The following is a 23,845-nucleotide window of genomic DNA, read 5'->3' as shown; positions in this document are numbered from 1 at the left end:
ACAGCAAAACAATCAGATTCTGCACAGTCAACTCGGAACCTTAAACCTGGCAGCATAGCAGATAATGTAGCCACTCAGACTGCACTTCTCTCTAAAGCTGTTATGGATGTAATTTTGGAAGCCAGGAGGCCCAGCACTAGGAAATCTTATGCAGAAAAATAGAAGAGATTCTGTGCTTGGAACCAGGCACAAGGGCTCGACCCACTGGTCCCTAATATACCTCAGATTTTGCAATACCTCACTGAGATGTTGGACAAAGGCTTATCTTTTTTATCTATTAAAATCCATGCCTCTGCCATTTCAGCTCATTACAATACGGATCCTCCTATTTTCTCACATCCTCTACTACGACAGTACCTCAGAGGGGCAAAGAATATAAGACCCCCTAGGAGAGCACCAGTACCTACTTGGGACCTCAGTTTTGTTTTAGAAAAACTAACACTGCCTCCATTTGAACCAGCCAACACAGCTGATCTAAAATACTTGTCATGGAAAACTGCTCTGCTCCTAGCAATAACTTCAGCAAAAAGATTCTCAGAGTTACAAATATTGATGGCTGTGGAACCTTTCCTCATCTTTCATCAGGACAGGGTTTCTCTCAGGACAAACCCAACATTCATGCCAAAAGTGGTTTCCAATGTGGCCTTAAATCAAACCATTCATTTGCCAACTTTCTACCCAAATCCCCAGAATAAAGGGGAAAGACTTCTGCACGCTTTGGATATACACAGGCAGCTACGATTTTACTTGGACAAAACAAAATCTTTCAGAAAAACTGAGCAACTGTTTGTAACATATGCTGCAGGATCACAAGGAAAGCCTATTACAAAGCAGACCATCTCCAAATGGATAGGACACTGCATCCGCTTCTGTTATGCACAACATGGCAAATCTGTGCCTAAGGGCATTAGGCCTCATTCTACCAGAGCAGCAGCCACTTCAGCAGCTTTCCTCAGAGGGGTACCAACCAAAGACATTTTAGAAGCTGCAACCTGGAGCTCAGTGCACACTTTTACCAAGCACTACCACCTACCTCTCTACTCCAAATCCAGAGCAGGCTTTGCCACTGCAGTTCTGCAGGGCTTGTTAGCCTCGCCAAATCCAATCTAGACCCAGCCACCCAACCTCAGCTTTGGGATTCTACCCAAGTGTAATGACTGCAACAGTGAAACATGAACATAGTACAGTTGTGTACCTACCATAAATGTAGATGTTCGAGTGTATTCACTGTTGCAGTCCAGGTTACCCACCCACCATCCCCCTCTTTGCTGGGACTATTCTGTACTTCTCAACTCTATACAACCTATGTGGTGCATTTGCTTGTAGATGAAGGAAATGTTTATAGTAATATATGCATGGTTGTTTGGCATATTTTTATCTTTTCAGCCTTCTTATCTGGGGGCACCTGACATCTGGGGCAAGAAAAACTGAAGAAAATGGCGTCGGTTGCAACTTTTATACCCCTGGCGCACTGAAGTCAGGGACGATGCGACAGCAACCGACACTGGACCAAGACTTTGGAACTCAGGCCGACTACGAGTCGCCTGCCAGCAGGATAACCCGACTACGGGTCGCCTGCCAGCAGGATAACCCAAGTGTAATGACTGCAACAGTGAATACACTCGAACATCTACATTTATGGTAGGTACACAACTGTACGTTCTTTCTATTCTTCTTGACAGGAAAAAACAATTAAGAGTTTCAAACTTGTTATTTTTTTACAGTAAATCTTTCAGTGGATATTCAGATGTAAATCCATCAGGTTTTGAAACCTCCTATTTGAGTTTTTTTTTTTTTAGTAAAAATCCTGTAAAAGATGTTAAAATGAAGTAAAACCAACGCTGTTAACTGCTCACCATCTTAGCCACACCTCCTTCCAATTTTCTTTTTCTGAAGAGATTCAAGAAATTGAATTTGGAAAGGAATAGGATGGGACCGGTAGAATCAGAATTCTGATTCAGATTCAGAAGAGAGCATGTTGTATGAATCTCCCTGTTAAGGATGCTCTTTCTCTGAGACTATTTCCAGAATGTGCCACTGTTTTTAGGGAGAACATTGAGGTTGTGTCAATCTCTGAGAAGATATGAAATGTTACAAATGGAATTTCCAGAACCTCCCACCACCCCCCAGAGCTGCCAGCACTGGAGAATGTGTTTGTCACAGGCTGTGGTTTCCCTGACAGTCAGCCTTCTGCACCTAAGGAAGCAAATAGAATGTATGAAGTTCCATGGTCTTTCAGATTTCTATACACTCATCCCAGAAGTAATCCAGCAGCTGTACCTTTAGTCAGTTCAACTGCTACCAAGGATTTTGTTAACTGTAATCCTTCCCCTTCTGACAAGGTGGTAAAATTATTGAAAAGTTTGGAAAAAGTGCAACATTTAAGTTTTAGAATTTTGAATTGTCACGCTTATATGTTATATGTTAAAATTTCTTCTAACTAATTGTGAAAGCATGAAGAACGTTATATCTGCAGTTCCTTACCGTGAGGAAAAATCTGTTTTGTGTGCTTTAGTCTCTTATTTCTTGGGTCACTACTCATTGTGGAAGGTGTGCTTTTGATTCTGTAGAAACTACCACTGGTACTGTGTTGAGGTTTTCCTAACTGTATTCTCAGAACCACACAGATGATGTAAAAAAATAAATGTTAATTTCATCTTTGGACAGAGATTTAGTTTTTGGTCCCTCTGCTAAAGAGGTTATCAAAAAATGTGATGAGAGGGATAAGCAGATACAGGTAATCTTTCAGATTTTTCACCCTTCCTACTCTAAATTTTCCATTTTTCAGCTACCTTATTCAATTTTGCAAGAAACAAAACAAATCTTAGCAAAATGTTGGCAACCAGATGTTTAAAAACCAATAGCAATGAGGTTCCAAAAAAGAAAACAGGACTCCACCAAACAAAAGGCAGTCAAATAAGTCAGAATGACTATGGGTGGGGCCTTGTCCCCCTATGCCCACCCTGAGAGTCCCTTAACCCAAAAATGTCTGAATATCCATGTCTGTTTTTGACGACAGATTGTTCCAGACAAATAAGTTCTAAGACTGATTCAGCAGGGTTACAGCTGACAGTGGGAAAAAATCCCTCCTTTCCATGAAATTATTCCTTGTCCACTAGACCAAACCCCTCTTTTCCAGTTTTGGACCTTTTCATTTTTAAACCAATTTGTAATAGTGCCCAAGTTCATAATACTTCCACTTCACAACCTCTTATGTAATCTTCATTTGAGATTTTTGGAAACCTTAGATTTAAGATATGCTTATGTTTCTGTGTGTATGGATCTCATAAGTTCACTGCCTTACCCATTGGGTTATTCATTGCTCCAAGAGTGTTCACAAAGTGTCTTGTCTCCATATATAGCTCATTGCAAGCAACGGGATATCCACAATTTTCATATTTAGATGACCTACCTATCTTTGCAGAGTCTTTTTCAGAGTCACAAATCCCTCATTTGGGTGAGAGATCTTCTATGCAGCCTGGAATTCTAAGAGAACATTCAAAAGTATTTTTTGACTCTGACACACAGGGTTGTGTTCATTATACAGGATTGTGTTCCTGGGGTGTCTGCTAGATACCTCAGTACAAACAGCTTTTCTTTCACATAAAAAAGATGTATATTTAGATCTATTCCAGGGGTTTTCCACTCAGATCTTAGTCACTGTAATGGGATACCTCAGAATCTTGGGTCTCATAGCATCTGTGATTCATATGATACCTCTGGCAAGACTCCACATGAGAAAGACTCAGCAGTATCCAAGGGTTGTTTGGTCCCAGCACCAACACCCACTATATTTTCCGAAATTCCAGTGTTAGGATTTTTGAGATAAAAAAATCACTATGCAGAGACATCAAATATCCCTGAATCCACATCTCCCCTTCTCCCCTCCTGCTCCAAAGCAGTCAGTCACCATAGATGGCTTGTACTTTGTTTGGGGAGCAGTGTCAAAGGGAATCATAGTGCAAGGTGTCTGGGACATCAAAGACAAACACAAGCACATAAACATAAAAGAGATGCTGGTCCTTATCAAGGAACTCAGTTCTGTGAATCACCTTTGGTACACAGGGCCACTTCAAGTTGTTACAGACCATACGACAGTGGTACATAGGTTCATAGGTTCATACTAGGCTATCTGCCCTGGGGCAATTATAAGCCTAGCCCGATTCTGTATGGCTTACTCCACCCCTTGATTTGAGTATAAACAGGCAAGGGGGATCCCGGTCTTACCCTCTATGAAGAATTGCCATGTTAGAATGGGATATACCTTTACAGTACAGTCTCAATCTACATGCTTCCTGCATTCTGTCAGAACAAAATTGTGTGGGTGACAAGCCAGTCAAGACAAAAACAGACCCTCACATGACATTTTAACACCATTGTCTGTCCTAACAATATTTTCTTGACATTTGAAGTGTTTAGTCAGGCGCAGCATAACATTTCTACAATGGCTGAGCAGTTTTTATTATCCAAATGGCAGACACTGGGCCTTCTGACTACTGCTCTTACACTTACTTTTTTGACACTGGTTTCTAATATTTAAAAAGATGTATTTTCTTAACTGTTTTCACAATTGTGAAACAGACAGTTGTCAGTGCTTCTGCTACTGTTCACATTTAAAGCAAGAACCAGATGTATACATTCCTTGCCTTTTTTTAAACCTCTATCCCTTAAATTTCATTTTTTTGTGTACCTCACTCTACTTACTACCTCTGTAAACTTCCATATGTTTAGCATCTGTAGTTTGGTCTTAACTTTGCAATGATTCAAATCTGTTATTCTCTTTAGACGCCTTGCCTATATTAGAATGTATCACTTCATCCTCAGTTTCTTCATTAACACATTCATCCCCTTATCAGCTCCCAAATGGAAGGTCATATTCTTAATATTTGTGAAATTATCTGATATTGTAGCAGTTTCTGCTTGCTTGCTTCGGTTCTCGGCTGGGGTGCCTTATGTGCGGAGTCTGCATGTCCATCCCTGTGTTCACGTGGGTTTCCTCCCACATTCCCAAGACATGCTGCAGGTGTATTGGACATTCTAAATTGGCCCTAGGTGTGAGTGTGTGCCTTCTGAGAAAGGTTGGTGCCGGGCTTGCAACTCAACACCATAAAACTCTACTGCCACTCGTTCTGCAGACCAGTGATCTGCTGCGGTGACCCCTAAAGGGAGCAGGTGAAAGGAGTAGTAGAAGTAGCAGTTTCTGCTTGCTGAATTTCAGTTATTAGTTCTTAGTCCAGAACTTGGTCATTTACACATTCAAACCATAAATGCCTTGCTGTTTACATATGTGATGCAGTATTGATTACATTTTATGTGACGAGTTTGAGCACACCATTACAAAAACTTGTACGACATTCAGTAATAACATGGAAGTTATTTCCACAATGAAAGTACATTTTTCTGTCCTACATGTCTGTGTCCCTTACCCCCAGCGATATTCAGTACACATGGGCTTAATATTTTTTCCAGATAAAATTATCCATGCCTCAAAAAGCACCACTTGATGAGTTCCTTTCATCGTGTACATTAGAAAGGATGAACTGTACATATATCCTGAAAGTATAACTTAATACCCATTTCAAAAATATTAGTCCTGAACTGTAACAGCACATTCTTCTTCTTTTGAATGTTTACAATTCCAACTAGGTGTAGTCATTCCATGGGAAAAATGTTTATTTGCCTCCACTTTGCTGAAAAATGTCATTCTTGCAAAACAAACAAAAAGAATATCACAAAACTTCATTTCCAAGATGAATTAAGAATGCCAGACACTGAAAAGCCCAAGTTGCAATTAATTTGTTCCACATATGTTATCTATCCAATGTGCAATCTATTTTTGTAGATATCCTGACCAAGGGACATTTTTTCAGCAAAATACTGTTGTAACTTCTCTTCACTGACAAATGCCACTGCTGCATAATTTTCCATTTATTCCTGCAGTTTCCAGAATCTGTGTCTGAACACCCTGTTTGTGTGTTTGTGAGATCACTCTTCTAAAAAAGGGTCCTTCTGACTCCCATCTTGATTTAAAAGTTCCTCACACACAAATTCCTTTCTGCAAAACTACACTCCTTACAACACCACATTCATGTGGAACATCCACATTTGTCAATCTGAAGTAGTTTACTTCATTTGGTCTTCAACCTGTGGAATATGGATCTGTATCAGATCAGAGCCGGCAACTTTGCTAGCATCAGCTCCGAGATCCAAACTCCTCCCCTTACCCATAATACACCTCCACTGCCTTCTTTCCCCAGATCTCATTTGCCATGATTTGTTTCTACATCGTGTCTTCTGAGCTACAACTAGCAGTGGGTTTAAAACCTTTTTGTGAGTAGCTAATTTTCTATTAGTTAGTGTTAGTGTAGGTTTCCCTTCTCCTCCCCATCACTTTGGCATTGAGTGTTAGTGTTTTTAGGTAGTTAGAGTAGTTTGTTCTGTGGTGCCCCTCCCCCTCAGTGTTTTCTATAGACTAGTGTGGTGAGTGGGTGTGTGTATGTGATCTTTTAGAAAAAATTTGCCTGTCTTTTTTCAAGGATGTCTTTCTGACTTTAGCATGGCTGAAAAGCTTGTTTTCAAGCGTTGCACAGACTGTGGCCATAAGCTATCCCCAGCGGATGGCCACACTCTGTGTGTTTTGTGCTTGGGTGTGGCCTACCTTAGCGTGGATTGTAGCATCTGTGCGGGCTTCAACCACCACACCATAAAGGATAGTAAGGCCAAGTTGGCCCTCAAAGGTCTTCTTCCTCCTTCCGACTCTCTTTCCTCGTCTTCGGCGTCAGTCACAGCGGCTGTGGTGGCTGCCTTTCCCTAATCTCTTCCCCTGGCTTCTCCTCCCTCCCTGGCTGGGACTCACCCTCCTGTACCAAAGCCTGGTGTAGCAGAGCAGAAGAAAGCTAGAGAAAGGAAGAGAGTCGAAGATGTGGGAAAAGTGGAAGAGGTCCCTGGACCTTGCTTCTCCAAGCAAGTCAGCTCGGATCCCTGACTCCCCTCTGTTCCGATCTCCAAGGTTCTCCTCAGAGCCGGAAGAGACACGTCCAGCCTTTCGGGCCTCGGTGCCCCAACCCGCCAGGTCGGAGTCCGTGGCCTCGTTATGGGCCACTCGTTCCTTCTCTGATGTGGAGGCACTTTATCTCTACACAGATCCAGATGAGAGTCTTGCCAGCCCCCCTCCCTTTGGGGGGGTAGCTCGCTTCCTTTCTTTCAACCCATTTCTCCTTCTCCGATCAGACCTTCAGGTTCAGAGTATTCGGATCCGAGGTTGGTTTTGGTCAGGGGGTCGGCGCCGACGGTATCTGCTTCCTTGACACTGACAGCTGCCTCGAGCTTTTCGCATCCGACCAGCTCAGATCCGAGCCACTCTCGGAGCAAGAGCTTAGGTGTCAATTTTCCAAACCCTTCAAGGTGTCGTTTGCCAGTGCCCCTTATGACAGCTTTACACTCTTCAGTAAGACCGTCAAGGCGACATTAGTCCAGAGTGAGAAGGATGGGAAGACACTGTCTGCCATTGGGATCTGCTGCTCTAGCCCTCAAAGGTCCTTTTCCCGGAACCAGAGAGGGCAAAAGAAGATGTGCTTCCGGAAGTCACAGTATTCCCGGGACACTCAGGGCTCTTCTTCCCCAAGAGGCAGAGGGGGACAGAATGGATGCCGGGCAGGAGGCAGAGGGGGTCCGTGGAACTTCGGTTCTCAAGAAGCTTTCTCGAACAGACCGGGGCAGCAATCCTGAGTGGTTGCCTGACTGGTTGTCCTTGCACCCAGTGGTATGGGAGTCCATAACAACGGACCGCTGGGTGCTTCAAATCATATCCAGAGGACTCACTATCCCCGTTGTGGGTTCTCCCATATCTCCCAGACACCTCTTGAACATACCACACACTCAAAGGGAGGCAGCAGCACAGGAAATTTCCAAGCTGCTAGGAAAACAAGCCATAGAAATCATCTCCCCAGATCAGTCCGGATTGGGCTTCTACTCCAGGTTCTTTTTGGTGCCAAAGAAAATGGGGGACTTGAGGCCCATTCTGGACCTCTCTACCCTGAACCTGTCAGTTGCTAAAGAGAAGTTCCGGATGGTCACATTACAGTCCATCATGCAATACCAGCAAGAGAGCGACTGGATGTGCTTATTAGACCACCAGGATGCCTACTATCACATAAAAATGCACAGAAGCTCCAGTAGGTTCCTCCGCTTCCAGCTAGGAGTCAGTCATTACTAATTTCGAGCCCTACCCTTTGGTCTCACCACAGCCCCCAGAGTGTTTACCAAAGTGATGGCGGTTGTAGCAGCTCACCTGAGGCTTCAGGGGATTCAGGTCTATCCGTACCTGGGCGATTGGCTCCTCACTGTTCCCACTAGGCGTCTACTTTCTCAAACCTGGGATTATTTCCTGACACTTGCCCTGCATTTGGGGATCACAGTCAACACATCCAAATCTCTTCTAAAGCCTGTACAGGTGATAGATTACATTGGTGCCAGGATAGATACTGTTCAGTGAAAAATATTCCTGACTTCGGAGAGAATTCAAAACCTGAGGATGCATGTCTTCCTGATCTGCCATTCTCATCTTCCAACGGCGGAATCAGTGTTGAAGGCTCTTGAATTGATGGCGGCAACCATAGCTCTTCTTCCATGTGCTTGGTTACACATGAGGGTTTTACAGTGGACTCTAGCTGTACAATGGTCCCTGTTGGTACTGCCGTTGACATATCCATTCAACTCAGTCGAGTCTGTCGGTCATCCCTCATATGGTGGATGAGCTCTCCGGACATTTTGGAGGGACGACCCTTTGTTCCAGCCCAGACCCAAACCACAGTGACCACGGATGCTTTCCAACTCGGGTGGGGGGCATTGTTCGGGCAGGACAGTCCAAGGCCTGTGGTCCTCCATAGAGACTAGCTTGCATATAAATGTCCTAGCGATGAGGGTGTTCCTTCTAGCATTGCAAGCCCTTCATGCCTTTCTTCCTCTGGGCATGATTTCAATTCAGTCAGACAACATGTCAGTGGTCTGGTATATCAACAAATAGGGAGGGACCAGATCTTACCCCCTTTGTCGCGAGGCCATGAGAGTGTGGGAATGGGCGATCTCCACCAGTCGCTTTCTCATCACAACGCACATTCCAGGACGGTCCAGCATCCTGGCAGACAGGCTAAGTTTGACCATTCTGATGCCTTACGAGTGGTCTCTGAATCTGTCAGTAGTGGAACAGATCTTCAGCGAGTGGCGTCAACCTAGCTGCAATCTCTTCGCATCTCCTTTCAATGCAAAGTGCATTAAATTTTTTGCTCTGAACCCCCTGCAGGGGGAGTCCCCCAGAGATGCTCTAGTTCATGCTTGGCCTCCCGGTCTTCTGTATGCATACCTGTCAGTACCTCTCATTCCAAGGTTTCTACAGAAAGCTCTTCGACTGGGGAGCAAAGTGATCCTCATTGCCCCGTTCTGGCCTCGCCAGGTATGGTTTCCCTTCCTTTGGTCTCACCATCTGGCTCTGCCCTGGATCCTAGATCCCATTCAGGATTTAATTTCACATCCTTCGGGGTGCCTCATCCGAATCTGGACAGCTTGAAGCTCACAGCTTGGCTGCTGCAGTTCCCATGATTGCTAGGACTCCTGGACTATCCTCCTCGGTTAGATCTATTTTGGTGTCTGCTCATAAGTCTTCGACCAGGAAGGTTTATCGCAGCAAGTGGAAATGTTTTTCCTTTTGGGCCTCTCAAAGGAGTTTAGACCCTTTCACGGTTCCTATTTCCGCCATTCTTGATTTTCTAGCTGATATTTTTCAACACGGATCTAGTTCTTCTACCGTCAAAGTTCAGTTGGCTCCCATCTCTCATATTCATGTGGGCGATAATTCTGCCTCTTTAGCCTCTTCCAGACTGTATAAAGCCTTTATCAAAGGCACCTTTTTCTTATGCTCCATGGTCAAAGATCCTGTTCCTCCATGGGACCTTACTATGGTTCTTCAAGCTTTGGTTGCTCCGCCTTTCGAGCCTGCCGTAACTGCAGATCTAAAATTTTTATCTTGGAAAACAGCTTTTCTGGTGGCTATTACCTCTGCTAAAAGGGTTTCAGAATTACAGGCCTTGTCCATCAAAATTCCTTACATGATTTTTCACAAAGATAGGGTTTCCCTTCTAACCAAGCCATCCTTTCTTCCTAAGGTGGCATCACTAGTCAGTATCAATCAGACTATGAATTTGCCTTTGTTTTTTTTCCTAATTTTATGAACAAGATGGAATACAAACTCCACATGTTGGATGTTCACAGACCGTTATGATTCTGTTTACACAGGACAGAAAATTTTCATAAATCTGATCAATTGTTTGTATCCTTCTATAAATCCTTTTTGGAGAAACCTATCTCCAAGGTCACTATAGCTAGATGGATTTCTTCATGCATCCTGCAGGTCTATAAGGACAGAGGTATGTCTCCTCCAGGTCAGGTGAAAGCTCATTCCACTAGGTCTGCGGCCTTTTGGTCTAGAGTGTCTTTGGATGATGTTTGTTCTGCAGCTACTTGGCCCTCATCTCATACGTTTATTTCTCATTACAAATTGGATTTGACTTCCAGAAGGAGAGCATCCTTTGGTGCTCCAGAATATCCTTCCATGAGGGCCTCCCAGGAGTTTAGTAGCTGGGGACTCTGTCCCACAGGTTGAAGACCAAATAAAGTAAACTACTTCAGATAAAGAAGTTATGTACTCACCATAATGTTCCATCTGAGTAATTGTACTTCATTTGTCTTCAACCGTCCTTCCCTCCTTCCCCTGGACCTTGGTGCATGATCAGTCTACTGGCTGCAGTATAGGTCACAAGTATATATTTCAGGTCGGGTTCTCAGTATAAGTTCAGCAAACTCGATCTAGGGAAGGAAGGCAGTGGAGGTGTATTATGGGGAAGGGGAGGAGTTTGGAGCTCGGAGCTGATGCTAGCAAAGTTGCCGGCTCAGATTTGATACAGATCCATATCCCACAGGTTGAAGACAAATGAAGTACAACTACTCAGATGGAACGTTATGTTGATTACATAACTTTTTTTTTTTAACTTGTCCACATTCATTCATCCAGATAATTTCAGCATTAGATTCATTGTTTTGCTGAAAAAAATATTCTGCAATGCATCTCCACCCTCCAGCTCCTGCTTCTTCCTGCTTTCCCCATCTGTTATCTAGAGGCAGAAGTGTAGCTGGTTCAAGTCCGTGCCCTGTGCCATTCCTACAAACTAGCAACCCATCCTCACATCTCTTCAAGTGAAGGGCAGAAGAAAAAAAGTCTTTTCCTTCTACTGGCACATCATCCAGGTAGCCATATACAAGACATGCCCCCCCCAGCCATTCACGTCCTGTTTTTGTGCCCTGCCCTCGACCCTCCTTCCTCACATTTTAGTTAAAATAAATAAATAAAGATAGTTGCTATACATGATACCCTGCATTGAGCACTGGGGCTCTTTTTCTCTCTAAATTATTACAAACTGCTTGCTACAAATATAACGAGCAGTTGCTACAGTTTATGTCCTGCATGGAGTGCTTACAGCACTCATGCATTTTTTTATATAAGGAATAACATTGTTAGTGGCTTGACAGGTAGCACATTCACCTTTGTAGGAAGATCGGAAGGCTTTTCCGTCACCAGGTACTTGATATTGATGCTGCAGTGTGAAGAAGGGGTGCCATTCTTTGAGTGAGACATAAAATTGAGATCCCGTCTGCCTAAATTGTTGGTATCTTAGGTGGGTGTAAAGATCCCATGACACTTAGGAGAAATCCCCCAGTGTCCTGTGTAACTTTCCCCTAGTCTGTATGAATACCAACTCTGGTTTCCCCTGAAAAGAGGGCATTGGCCTAGTAGGACTAACCCAGCCAACAAAAAGTAAATAAAAGAATTGAGATTAAACATGCACACTCAAAAGGGAGAAGCCATGGGACTGCAAATTAACAGAGGTAAACTGTTTGTAAGAGCTGACCTCTTCATAGAAGTTGAGAACCCCTCTAATGTTCCAATAACAGCTGTAGTTTTCACAGCTAATAAGAAATTAAATATAGAATTTGGTGCCAACATGACTAGTGAATAGGAAGGAGGGGCTGAAACCATTAAAAACTTCTTTACGACATCCGCAGAACAAAGATGGCATGTCAGACTCAGAACTGCTCTTCAAAGGAAAGCCCATTGGACAGGCTAGAATCCACAACCTTCCACAGTCTAATACTTTAGTCCATGAACCAGTGTAGGATCATACTTTCCTATACACGGAACTGGCTTAAAACATTCTTTAATGAATTTCATCATCTTTATATATGTAGCTGACAAACCTAATGTGGTAAATAACCAGTTTTGCTTCAACTGATATTCCATGACAAGAGCATATTTTCTGAAGGATATGAGATCTGAAATTCAGCATCTATATTACAATATAAGCTTTAGTTAATCAAATAACTAAAGCTTGATCTTGTAATATCGACAGCTAAAATTGTTGAACGGCTGATTCAACCAAGGGAAACACTTTCCTTGGCCGAATCAAAAAAAAAATAAATAATAACTTTACATCCGAAATCAAGTGGGGGGCTTCACCCCCAGTGTGGGAGGCTGTGCCCCCCACACCCCCCTACCTTAATATACCAATTCTGAGATCGCTCCAAATTGGAGAAACAGGCATACTCCATAGAATGCCAAGGGAAGTGTTTCCCTGGGTTAAATCGGCTGTTTGACAATGTATGGTTTCGATATTACAAGTTCAAGCTTTACTTATCCAATTAAGTAAAGCTTCTATCTTGTAATATAGAGCTGAAATTCACAACCTTCGATCTGTAAATGTGGAATACCACCTCTCACCATGTGAAACAAATTAAAATGTAAACACTTGATAATAGTTTATTAACAGCTTTGACTAGGAAGCTCACAGGATGGTTAAACAGCATTACTTTATACTGATGAAAAGTAGTTTTATTTTTGTTCAAAGAAACTTTATTGCACATTTAAAAATAAAAAAGTTCAATTGTTAATATAACAGAAGTAATAATAGAATAATAGAATTATAAGGAATAAATAAAACAATGTACACTATATACAGAGGCCTGAAATCAAAGATTATAATAGCTATTACTGTATCAAAGATTATTTTAACTCTCACTTATCAATTTTTACTTTAATTCCTAGATATCCAAGATAAGATTCTGTTGATAAAAGTTAGTAAGAGTCATCACTTTCAACCAGGGATATTTGATAAATGACCTTGGATAAATCTTTTGCTGTTTTACTTTAGATTCTGTGGAGGCTGTTTCTTAAAAAAAAAAAAAAAAAAAAAAAAGGTTAAGAAGACTCTAAAAGAAGGTGGTTTGATGGATCTCCATTCTTTGGTAATACATTTCCTTGAAACTGCAAGGATAGTCCATAACAGAAAAAACATTATCACGCTTCAAATCACAAGTATTCACATACATTAATTAAAATCAAAAACTTGGATAAAGAGAAATTATCTGAAAGTAAAGTTTTAAGAAGTCATTTGTATTACACCAAAATAAATTTAGAGGGGGACAATCATAAAATACATACATGCAAACGTAAAAAGGCTCTATGAACAATGTCCATTTAAGTATGTGCCAATATTGAGACCATTTGGAATATTTAATAGATGATATTATTTGACATTTGTGTTCAGAGGTTAAAGAAGAAGCATTACCTAATGTAATATGATTCCGTAATTTAGTATTTATATTATTTTATATTTTATTAAAATGTTATAATGTTTTGAAATTAAATTATCAATTTTTGATTTGTATGTAATTCATTGAAAATGATATAATAAACCAAGAATGTCTTTAAATTGAGAATGAGAAAGAGATAAACACAATTCCTGAGTTTGTGTTCTCACAATTTGCATTGATTACCAATCCTGGGAATCAAAATTAAATTCTTTAATAAGTTGCTGAGAATCTTTCACTTTCAAATTTTTAAAACAATGACACCAACAGGCAAAATCTTAGATTCCCAATTAGCAAAAGCATAGCTATGTAGTTTATTGAAACATTTTCTGGTAATATTAGAAGGAATTATAGATTCAAACCAAATCTTAGTGTCTATATTAGAATGGATTATATGTTTGAAAGTCTTAAAAATAATATTTAAATAGAATTTGTAAAAGGAAACTGTTATTGTATAAACATTTGCAAAGAAAATACTAGAATAAAATATTTTATTAAATAAATGATTATTTAGCATTTCTTTATCATTTATGAGAAGAGTTAGGTGTAAAGTTTTCCAATTAGAATTATAATTGGGATCAACCCAGTTTACTATGATTTTAGCAATTAATGCTTTAATATAAGTATCAATATCTGGAAGATTAATTCCTCCAAGATCCCATGTTCTTATATGATGAAGAAAGGCTATTCTAAGTTTGTTAGGGAACCAAAGAAATTTTAAGAGTTGTTTGTTTATTTCAGTAATGTGATGCTTACTAGGCAGAAGAGATATGGCTTGTATTATACGTAATAATTTAGGTAAAATAATCATCTTTATCAATTGAAGTCTATATTTAAAGGAAATAAGGTTATTTTATTTAGAAATAAGATTATTTATTGTGATTATGATGCTATCATAATTAACATTTATTATTTAATCTAAAGACATCAATATGAATTTGGATTTTTTTTAGTATTAAAAATTTAGATTTGGCTTGATTAAAGTGAAGATCTGAAATAATTTGAAATAAATGTATTATAGATTCTCGTTCAGCAAGAATTGATCTAGAATTTGGAAGAGTTAATAAAATATCATTGCAAATAGCATAATTTGGGAGAACTTTGCTTAAAGATATCAATGCCGATAATATTTGAATTAGCAAACATTTCAATGGCTAAAGCAAATAAAATTGCGGAAAATGATACCCTTGTTTAATACCATTAATTAGAAGAATATGCTCTGAAGTAAAGGTATCTAAATTAATATAATCAATATTATTCATATAAATATTTTTGAAGAGTGAAATAAAAGTTTCAGGAAAATCAAATAATTCTAAAATATTGAACAGATAATTCCAGTTCAAGGAAACAAAAGCTTTTTCAATGCCTAAACTAATTAGTAAGGCCTCTTCTTTCCTTTTGTTTAAAAAGTCAATAAGAGTTAATATGCATTTAATGTTATCATGGGCTTGGCTTGATATATAAAACCTTTTTGATCGGTATTAATTATATGGGGTATAGATATTTTTATCCTATTATACTGATTATTTAAAAGTGAGGTAGGTCTATAAAAACAACAAAACACTGTGTCTTTGTTTTCTTTATAGGTATATATAGGTGCAATTAATGAATATTTCCAGGAGAGCAGAGTTTTAACTTGAGATTGGATCACAGTTAAAGTTTAATGAAAAAAAGAATAGATGGGGGAAAAGTTTATAAATGCATAGTATTATTCCTTCCATACCTAGTGTTTTATTGAGTTTTGCATTTTTGATTGTATCCACAACCTCTTTGTAAAAAATTATTTATGTAGATCAGATTTAAATTTTGACTGAATTTTCTAAAGATTGAGAAAATTAAAACTTAATATGGAGGATTTATTATCAAAATTAGAATTTTGATTTAGAGATGTATAATGGAATCTAAAAGCATTAAGAATGCCTCCAATATCCATAATGATTTTCTTATTTTATTTCATGTCTAACTTTTAAAATATTATTAACTTTTGAATGTAGTTTAACTCTTTTTAATAAATTATGCATGTATTTAGGTGATAAGGAGTAAGAGGTTAGTTTTAATATTTCTAAGGTGAAATTTGTTTTATGTGATAATATGTCAAAGTATTGCTTGTTTGATTCTTTTTCTTTGGTATTAGACCTATTGGCTTTAGAAAATCTGGACTTAACTTCTAGAAGTTGCAATTGGATGTTTTGTAGTTTTGAACCCCATTCCTTTTATTTTATACCAAGTTAACATTTTCGAAAAGCATAAGCCTTTAATGAATGCCAATCCATGACTATATTGATATCAGATGTGTTATTAGATTCCAAAAAGAAATGTAATTCAGAGATTAACCAAGGTTTAAATTCTTTGAGTGTAGTTATATAAGTTGGTATTCTTGATAAAAAAGATTATTTAAGTTAGTTTGAAGTTTTAAAATAAGGGCATTGTGATCAGACATGGGACAAGGAATGATAAAACTAGATATCTTAGAAGCAAATCTTGTTAGACTAGAATTTTATCAATCCTTGTCTGTGTACTATATTTATGATCTTGATGAGAATAAAGCAATGACCCAGGGTATTTCTTGTTAAACTTATCTTTTAGATTAAGAGATTCTTTCATTTTATAAGAATTTTTGCATTGGCTGTTAATTGTAGCTTCCTCATATTGCTAGTATCAGAGTATTCCAATATACAGTTAACATCTCCACCTATAATTAAATCACCCTTATAGTTATTGAGAATAAAGTCTAGATGTTTTTATCAAGACTTTGTCCAATAGCTAGGAACCAATACAGATTAACTTGAGTCCATAACCTATTGTTAAGCTTTAAGATTATGAATGCAAAAAGATCATCCTGATCATCATATTCATGAATAATTAATGGTAAATTAATGTTTTTCCAAAGAATCATGACTCTCCTCTTAGATTTGAAAGAATGAGGTAAAATTATGTAATTATGCATACAACTGAGGATGCAAAGAATAAAAAAAACACAAAAAGGACACTGTTCCAAATTTAATACAATTCAAAGAAGAGCATAAACCACACTCTAGCTCCTCAACTGTATAGCCTTCAAGGAGTATAAATTTGTAAACATGAGCACCTCTCCTCTCTCTCTCTCCATATATATATATATATATATATATATATATATATATATATATATATATACACAAAAATAAAGTAATTATTAAATAACAGATAATCATATGCTCCAGTTACATTCAGTGTTAAGACCCCAAGGAATTAAAGTGCCATACTTTAGAAGAAAAATAGACTCTTTATATAGCAGCATGTTTTTAAATGTATATTTGTTCCAGAATGCTATCTTGCAAATCAGAAGGATCACCTCCATGAAATAATTTAAAATGCAGAGAAACTAGACTATCAAAATGAAGTTTTTTAATACCTCTTATGTGTTCCTGCAGTCTTAGTTGGAATGCTGTCTTTGTTTCCCCTACATAAAATAAGGTACATGAGCATTTAAGTACGCATATCCTTCTGTATTGCAAGTATATCTGTCAGTAGGTACAAACCTAACACCATTAATCTTAAAAAAAAAAAAAAAAAAAAAAAAAAAAATTCTGAACATATACACAACTCAAACAGCCCCCACAGGGAGGGTACCTGAAGTACCAAGGGTCCTAATAAGAATACTTATTTGGTACCTGAAAATTACTGTGCACTAATATATCTTTTAAATTTCTACCTCTTTTATAAGATGTATAAGGAAAAGGACAAGGTGGTAGAAAAATCATGATGCTGCAGCAAAAAATTCCAATAATATTTTACCAATTCTATCAATTTCTCACTAAATACTGTGTCAGTTGAAACAGAATACATTTTCTGTCTATTAAGGAAAGATGTATTACAATTTCTATTTTTTCTGTTTTCTCATGGGCATAAACTGCAAATCTAGTGGCCACATTATTAATAGTTTTCCCCTTAACTCGAAGTAAGGCATTCCCTATAATAGTCTTGTCATACCCCCTAGAGAGAAACATTTAAATGGCTTTACCACAAGAAAATTAAAATTTTGGAATTGCCCAGCCAGGGCCCAGACCTAAATCCAGTAGAAAATCTGTGGGGTGACCTGAAGAGGGATGTGCACAAGAGATGCCCTCACAATCTGACTGATTTGGAGCACTTTTGCAAGGAAGAGTGGGCAAATATTGTCAAATCAGGACGTGCCATGCTGATAGGCTTCTACCCAAGAAGACTGAATACTGTAATTAAATTAAAAGGTGCTTCAACAAAGCATTAGTGTAATGGTGTGCAGACTTTTGCAACCAGCTTATTGTACATTTTATTTATTTTTTTATGTTTCCCCTAACCGATTTGTTTGTTTTTCAATTGAATTGTACAGGTTATAGTTCACATTAAAGGTGGGAAAAGGTTTGAAATGATTTATTGTGGTCTTATTTTTTTATATCACAAAAACCTGGCATTTTAGCAGGGGTGTGTACACTTTTTATATCCACTGTATATGTTCATATTTTGAAGGGCCTTCAAAGTTTTATAGTTAAATGAAGTAAACATTGCTTAACTTCACCAAGTGGTTTCTAAACACATACAGTGGTTAATTTCACCGTGTGATATTAAATTCTATAGTTGTATATTTGTTCTGAAGCATAAAGTAGCTTTTTAATGCAAGTTGGTTCTGGCTACTTCTGAGAGAATTAATAATGTATCAGAGTTCATAAAATGTACAAACTTGAAAAAAGCAATACTGCATTCTTGTGCATTGCAGGTACTATCAAATCAGTAAGTTCAAGAGGTATTAATTGTATGGGTGATAAAATTTGAATTCCTTTGTTATGTGTCATCAAGTAATAAAAACAGTGTTTATTGTTCCATATTAACACTTGTTTTACCTGCAGTTTAAGCCATTGAAAATGCTTACTAAATTCATATAGCCTGCAGTCATGATTTCATACCAAGCTTCAAAATTTTCAGGTGTTTTCAAACCTTTAGATTCAAATAATGTAATTTTAATGATCTTATTTTATCAAATGTAAGTCTATTTTTCATCAAATATATTCAATTCTTCTGGCCCTTTATTTCTTTCACCCACGTTCCACATCTTTAGAAATTTATGCAGCTGCTTCAACCATTTTAACACCGATGACCATGAGCAATGGCAACTTCTCAGATGAATCTGATTTTTGTGCCTTTTCATCCACATCTGCTGCTGATGTGCCCACATCTGTTAATTTCAAAGTCTCAAGTTTTCTCCTTTACACACATATGGGTTAAGCACATAGGCCTTTTTTAATTTGCTGAATAGCCATCCTATGATCATTAAACATCATTAAACATCATCATTCTTCCATTCAAATATTCTTTAAATCACATGCACAAAGTGAATCCTGTACGACAGATTCAGTTCAAAATAACTGGTAAATTTGCAAAAGCTGATTGCTACACTCTCCAAAATTATTGTTGCTTTGTAACATAATGTCAAAACCACCAGAACTGGCCTATATTTACCATACATGTAGTCTCTGACAGCTCCTTTTTTGATCATTTCAGTGTTTAATGATTCATGGGCAAACCCTGTCCAGTATGCATCTTAACTTATATAGCCAGCAAATCCAGCTTTTCCTTTCTCTCCAAAGTATATTTCACCCTTCTCATAGGTTCATAGGTTGGTACTGAGCTATCTGCCCAAAGGCATATATTAGCCCAGCCACGTTGTGAGGTATTCACCGCCCCTTTAGTAGTTCCCTAGACCCTTGTACTAGCAGCTAGTACCCTTGGCCCCTATCTAGTAGTGCTGTTAGTGTGATCCCCGTTGTGAACTTTCTGTTACCCATCCACTCATCAAGGTTCCTCTTGAAGAGTGATAGTGAGGGGCTCTGTCTTATGTAGATCGGGACCCTGTTCCATAGTAAGGGAAGTCTCTGTGAAGGGAATCTGTCCCTCCAGCATGTTCTATTCATTGTTGTGTCGAGGTTTATATCCCTAAAGCGTGTAGCTCGAGTAGATTTGGTTTTGCTAAGATTGAGCATGTTCAACAATTCTGGGTTGGACATGGCTCTGTACGTTAGACAGAGATCGCCTCTGAGAAAGCGGTATGCAACAGAGAACAGTCTCAGCTTTTTTCAATTGTGCTGCATAGGGCAACTGTTTGAGGCCAGTAATTCTCTTGGTTAGGTACCTCTGTGGTCTCTCCAGCTGCTGGAGATGTCTAGCCAGGTACATTCCAATTGGTGCATTGTACTCAATAATAGGTCTGATGAGGGAAGAGTAGAGGGGCACCATTACATCCTTAGATCTTGATGCAAACCCTTTCATGATCAGATGGGTCACATAGAAGGATTTTCTAACCACTTTGGCAACATGGTTATCAAAGGAAAGCTGCCTATCTACTTCGGTCCCTAGATCCCTTATTTCTTCTTCAGATTTCAGGGGATTACCTCCTATGTTGTAGTTTGCGGGTACTCTGTTTTTTCCAAAGGGGATTACTACGCATTTTTTTGCATTTAGCTTGAGACCATGGCTTTGACACCATGCATCAGTCTCATTTAGGCCCTTCTGGAGGATCTCCATGTCGGCCAGAGATTCTATTATAGCACCCAGTTTGCAGTCATCCGCAAACTTAGTCAGCCACAGCCCTGCCGTGCTTGCGTGTACTTCTGAGAAGTATATGCCAAACAGGAGGGGCCCCAGGACAGAGCCCTGAGGCACACCGCTCGTTACTGGTCTGGATTTGGACATAGTTCCCGCTACTCTTACTTTATGGGATCTGTCTGAGAGCCAGTTTGCGATCCATCTTGTGACGTAAGGGTTTATGCCCAGGCTGGTGAGCTTATCAATAATACCTGAATGGGGAATGGTGTCAAATGCTTTAGCAAGGTCAAGGTAAGCCATGTGTACCTCCTTTCCCTTATCTATAGCCTGAGTAACTCTCTCAAAGAAATCCACCAGGTTCAGGAGGCATGATCTGTCCTTGACAATGCCAAACTATGTGGGGTCCAGCGACTGGAGGTTCCCAATCTCTCCATTTATGAGTTCCATAATGATTCGCTCCATAGCCTTACAGATCAGACTGGTCAGGCTTATTGGTCGGTAGTTCCCAGGGTCAGTTGTGGCCCCACCCTTGTGTAGCGGGACCACCGTTGCTGTGCGCCATTCTCTGGGCACATATCCTGTGGAGAGGCTGAGACTGAACAGGGTATTAAGATGTGGGGTTAATTCCTTTTGGAGCTCGTGTATGACACAGCCTGGGACACCATCTGGTCCCATGGAGGCAGTGTTTTTAGCTTTAGATAGATCTTTGTTAACCAACGTATCAGTAATAATTGGACTTACACAATCCCCTGGAATGGTAATAGGCCCTGCAGGTGGTGAGGGGGGGGGGGTTTGCACTGAACCTGTCAGCCAAGATGTTGGCAATGTCAGAAGGGTCAGTGTATTTTATTCCATTTTGTACTAGCTCAGAACAGACCTGAGCATTGCCATTTAGGTTTTTGACGTAGCCATAGAAGGCCTTATGGTTATCCTTGGCAACTTTCTTTTCAAAATTAGCTTTAGTTGACTTGATGATGGCCCTCAATTTCTTACTAATGCTGATCAGGGATGATTTTTCTACTTGAGATTTGGCCTTTTTTTGTGTAAGTCTCCTCCTTTTATTGTAAAGTTTGCTTATGGCCGGGTCCACCAGACTGGTTTCTTCTTGCTTGAGGAAGGAGTCTTGGTTTTATTTGGGATAGCATGGTCCATGCAAACCTGAAGATGCATATAGAGTGCCTTGGTGTAGGATTCCACATCCTGGATATCATTATCCTTCTGCAAGGGAATAGTGAAGCTTTCCACTTCGGATGCAAGTAGTTTGAAGTTTGCTTTGGAATGGTTTTTGACTATGTTTTTTTTTGACTGGGGGAGGTGGAGGGGTGAGGATGGCCAGGGTTATCAGTTTGTGGTCGGATCTGACCAAGGAGGGAGTGATAACGGTTCTCGATTTGTATACCCTGTTGTAATTAAATTTAGTTCCATGTGGACAGACTGCGTAACTGTATTATTGACCTTATCTTGGCTCTGTTAGCATTTGCATGGTACACGGCATGACTTTCCACAGAGCTTATAAATTCTCTACATCATCTACTACTCCAGATATTTCAGAAAACCATCAAACAATCTTGTTATGTAACTTTACCCATTTCCAGGTTGTTTTTTTTTAATGTCTGTAACATTCAATCTGAACAACCATTTAGGCTCTTATTTACTTTTACATTTGTTAACTGGGCTAGTCCAGCTGGATTGTATGTCCATTTTCAGTGGAGGCCCGAGGAGATAAGCTCCATTTGTGAACACAGAGATACAGTAAAGACATCACAATATCATACAAAACATTTTTTTTTCAGATCATATCACACATATATATCCTCTTTCATCAAAGAATATAATTCGGCACATATATTGCGCTTTCAGCAAGGAACAGAACCTCATAACTCCTTTCTGACTTATGTATCCTTACATCTCCCTCATATCTCTCCAGTTGTCACACACCTTCATCCTCCCATGGTACTGTTCATATGACAACACATTTGTTCATCTTTAGATCAAGATTCAAATTAAATTATACTACTATAATATTTTCAGTAGATTTCCACTTTAACCTTATAGAGCAGGCAAACTTCTTCCAGCTTCGCACATATCAGTGCATTTGGTTTTGAGGGTAGATTGTTTTGATTCTACCACAAAGTAAATGAAGAGCGCTTTGAATGTTTAACAATATTTCAGTGCTAAGTAAGTGTCAAATTTTGCACTTCGAAGCCCTAATCAAATACAAAGAAACTTTTTGTGGTTGGGGTCTTTGTACCTACTTCATTAATTAATATGTTTTGTTTCTGCTTCTAATTATATTATTCTTGAATGGACAGGTGAAGACAGAGTGCAAGAAAGAAGACAATCTCCAAGTAAGAGCAGCATCAGTAGCTTTGACCATACAGAAATTATGATGCAGAAGCCAGAGATCAGTGGCATTTATGAATCCCAGATGAACGTGGATGAATTAGAAATGGTTTTGTCTGAGAGACTAGTACCAGGATTGGGAAATAAAATGCCTGTCCTATCAGCAAATGCAAATGACACCCAGGTGAGCTAGCCAACGAGGATAAGCTATAACTGATTAAAAAAATGTATTAGCTTTTTCACGTGAACTAAGTAGTTTTTTATGATACAGATATCATAACTAACTTCATTTTGCATCCATTTTACTTAAGTATGAGCATGTGACAGTCATGGAACATTTACCAAAAGACCCTGCTTCCACCCTTACAGTCATCACAGCTTCAGAGTGTGATGATGAACAGGTCACTTGACCTTTGTATTATTAACATGCATGCCCATTACATTTTTTGTCTGTTTATATACCACACTGTTTTTAGAACTGTAGTTTCTAAAAAGGAAGGTGGTAAAACTTGACATCCAGATTCTTTTTACTCAGGTGTTCTATTATTTGCCTGTTATCTTTGTTAAAAATTACCTTGAAGCATAATTAATGCTTACTAGTTGGATAGTTTGTCATTATTTATTCTTCATCGGATTATGAGATCTGTGAGTAATGCATATTAGGGTTTGCTGACTATACTATTACAGTGTAGATTTTGAGTTCACTGTCATTTGTTTGAGGTTCACCTGTAGGCTGTGGGTTTCTCTTTTAATATACATTTCCATTGATAGGCATTTCCCAGTATGTTTCTCTCTGTAATTCATTGAATCATTTTTGGTGCTATCACATGCCACCTTAGAAACTGCAGGTCATAAAAAAGAAGAAATTTATTTTTTATTTATTTATCATTTGTTGACCGGGAAAGTCCGACTAGGTTCCACAGAGCCTGTTTTCAGCGGAGACCCGGGGAGAAATGCTCCAGATGCATGTCTTTGGACTGTGGGAGGAAACCGGAGTACCCGGAGGAAACCCACGCGAACACAGGGAGAACATGCAAACTCCACACAGAAGGCACCCCAGCCAAGAATCGAACCGGAGAACCTCTTGCTGTGAGGTGACAACGTTAACCACTGCACCACTGTGCCGCCCGATGTCATGTCATCCAAGGCTACATAACTTCCTTATTCACATTACAGATGTGATCTTTGGAACAATAAAATTGTCATCCTTAATGATTAGTTTATTTGTCTTGTAATATTGTTTATTTAA

At 39.1% G+C, this 23,845-nt stretch overlaps 1 protein-coding gene across 1 annotated transcript in view; it reads left to right on the top strand.

Annotated features, from left to right (window-relative positions):
- Positions 1-23,845, top strand: part of LOC122789363 (tyrosine-protein phosphatase non-receptor type 13-like) — a 2,815,362-nt gene that overhangs the window by 1,164,810 nt on the left and 1,626,707 nt on the right. Inside the window, exon 20 of the mRNA XM_044056752.1 lies at positions 22,566-22,780. Within this exon, the coding sequence (XP_043912687.1) occupies positions 22,566-22,780 (215 nt within the window). The remainder of the gene's footprint in view (positions 1-22,565; positions 22,781-23,845) is intronic.

The sequence above is a fragment of the Protopterus annectens genome, chromosome 14.part0 (genome assembly GCF_019279795.1).
Source record: "Protopterus annectens isolate FY-2018-M chromosome 14.part0, PAN1.0, whole genome shotgun sequence".
Classification (NCBI taxonomy): Eukaryota; Metazoa; Chordata; order Ceratodontiformes; family Protopteridae; genus Protopterus; species Protopterus annectens.
This window is presented reverse-complemented; position numbering and strand designations above follow the sequence as displayed.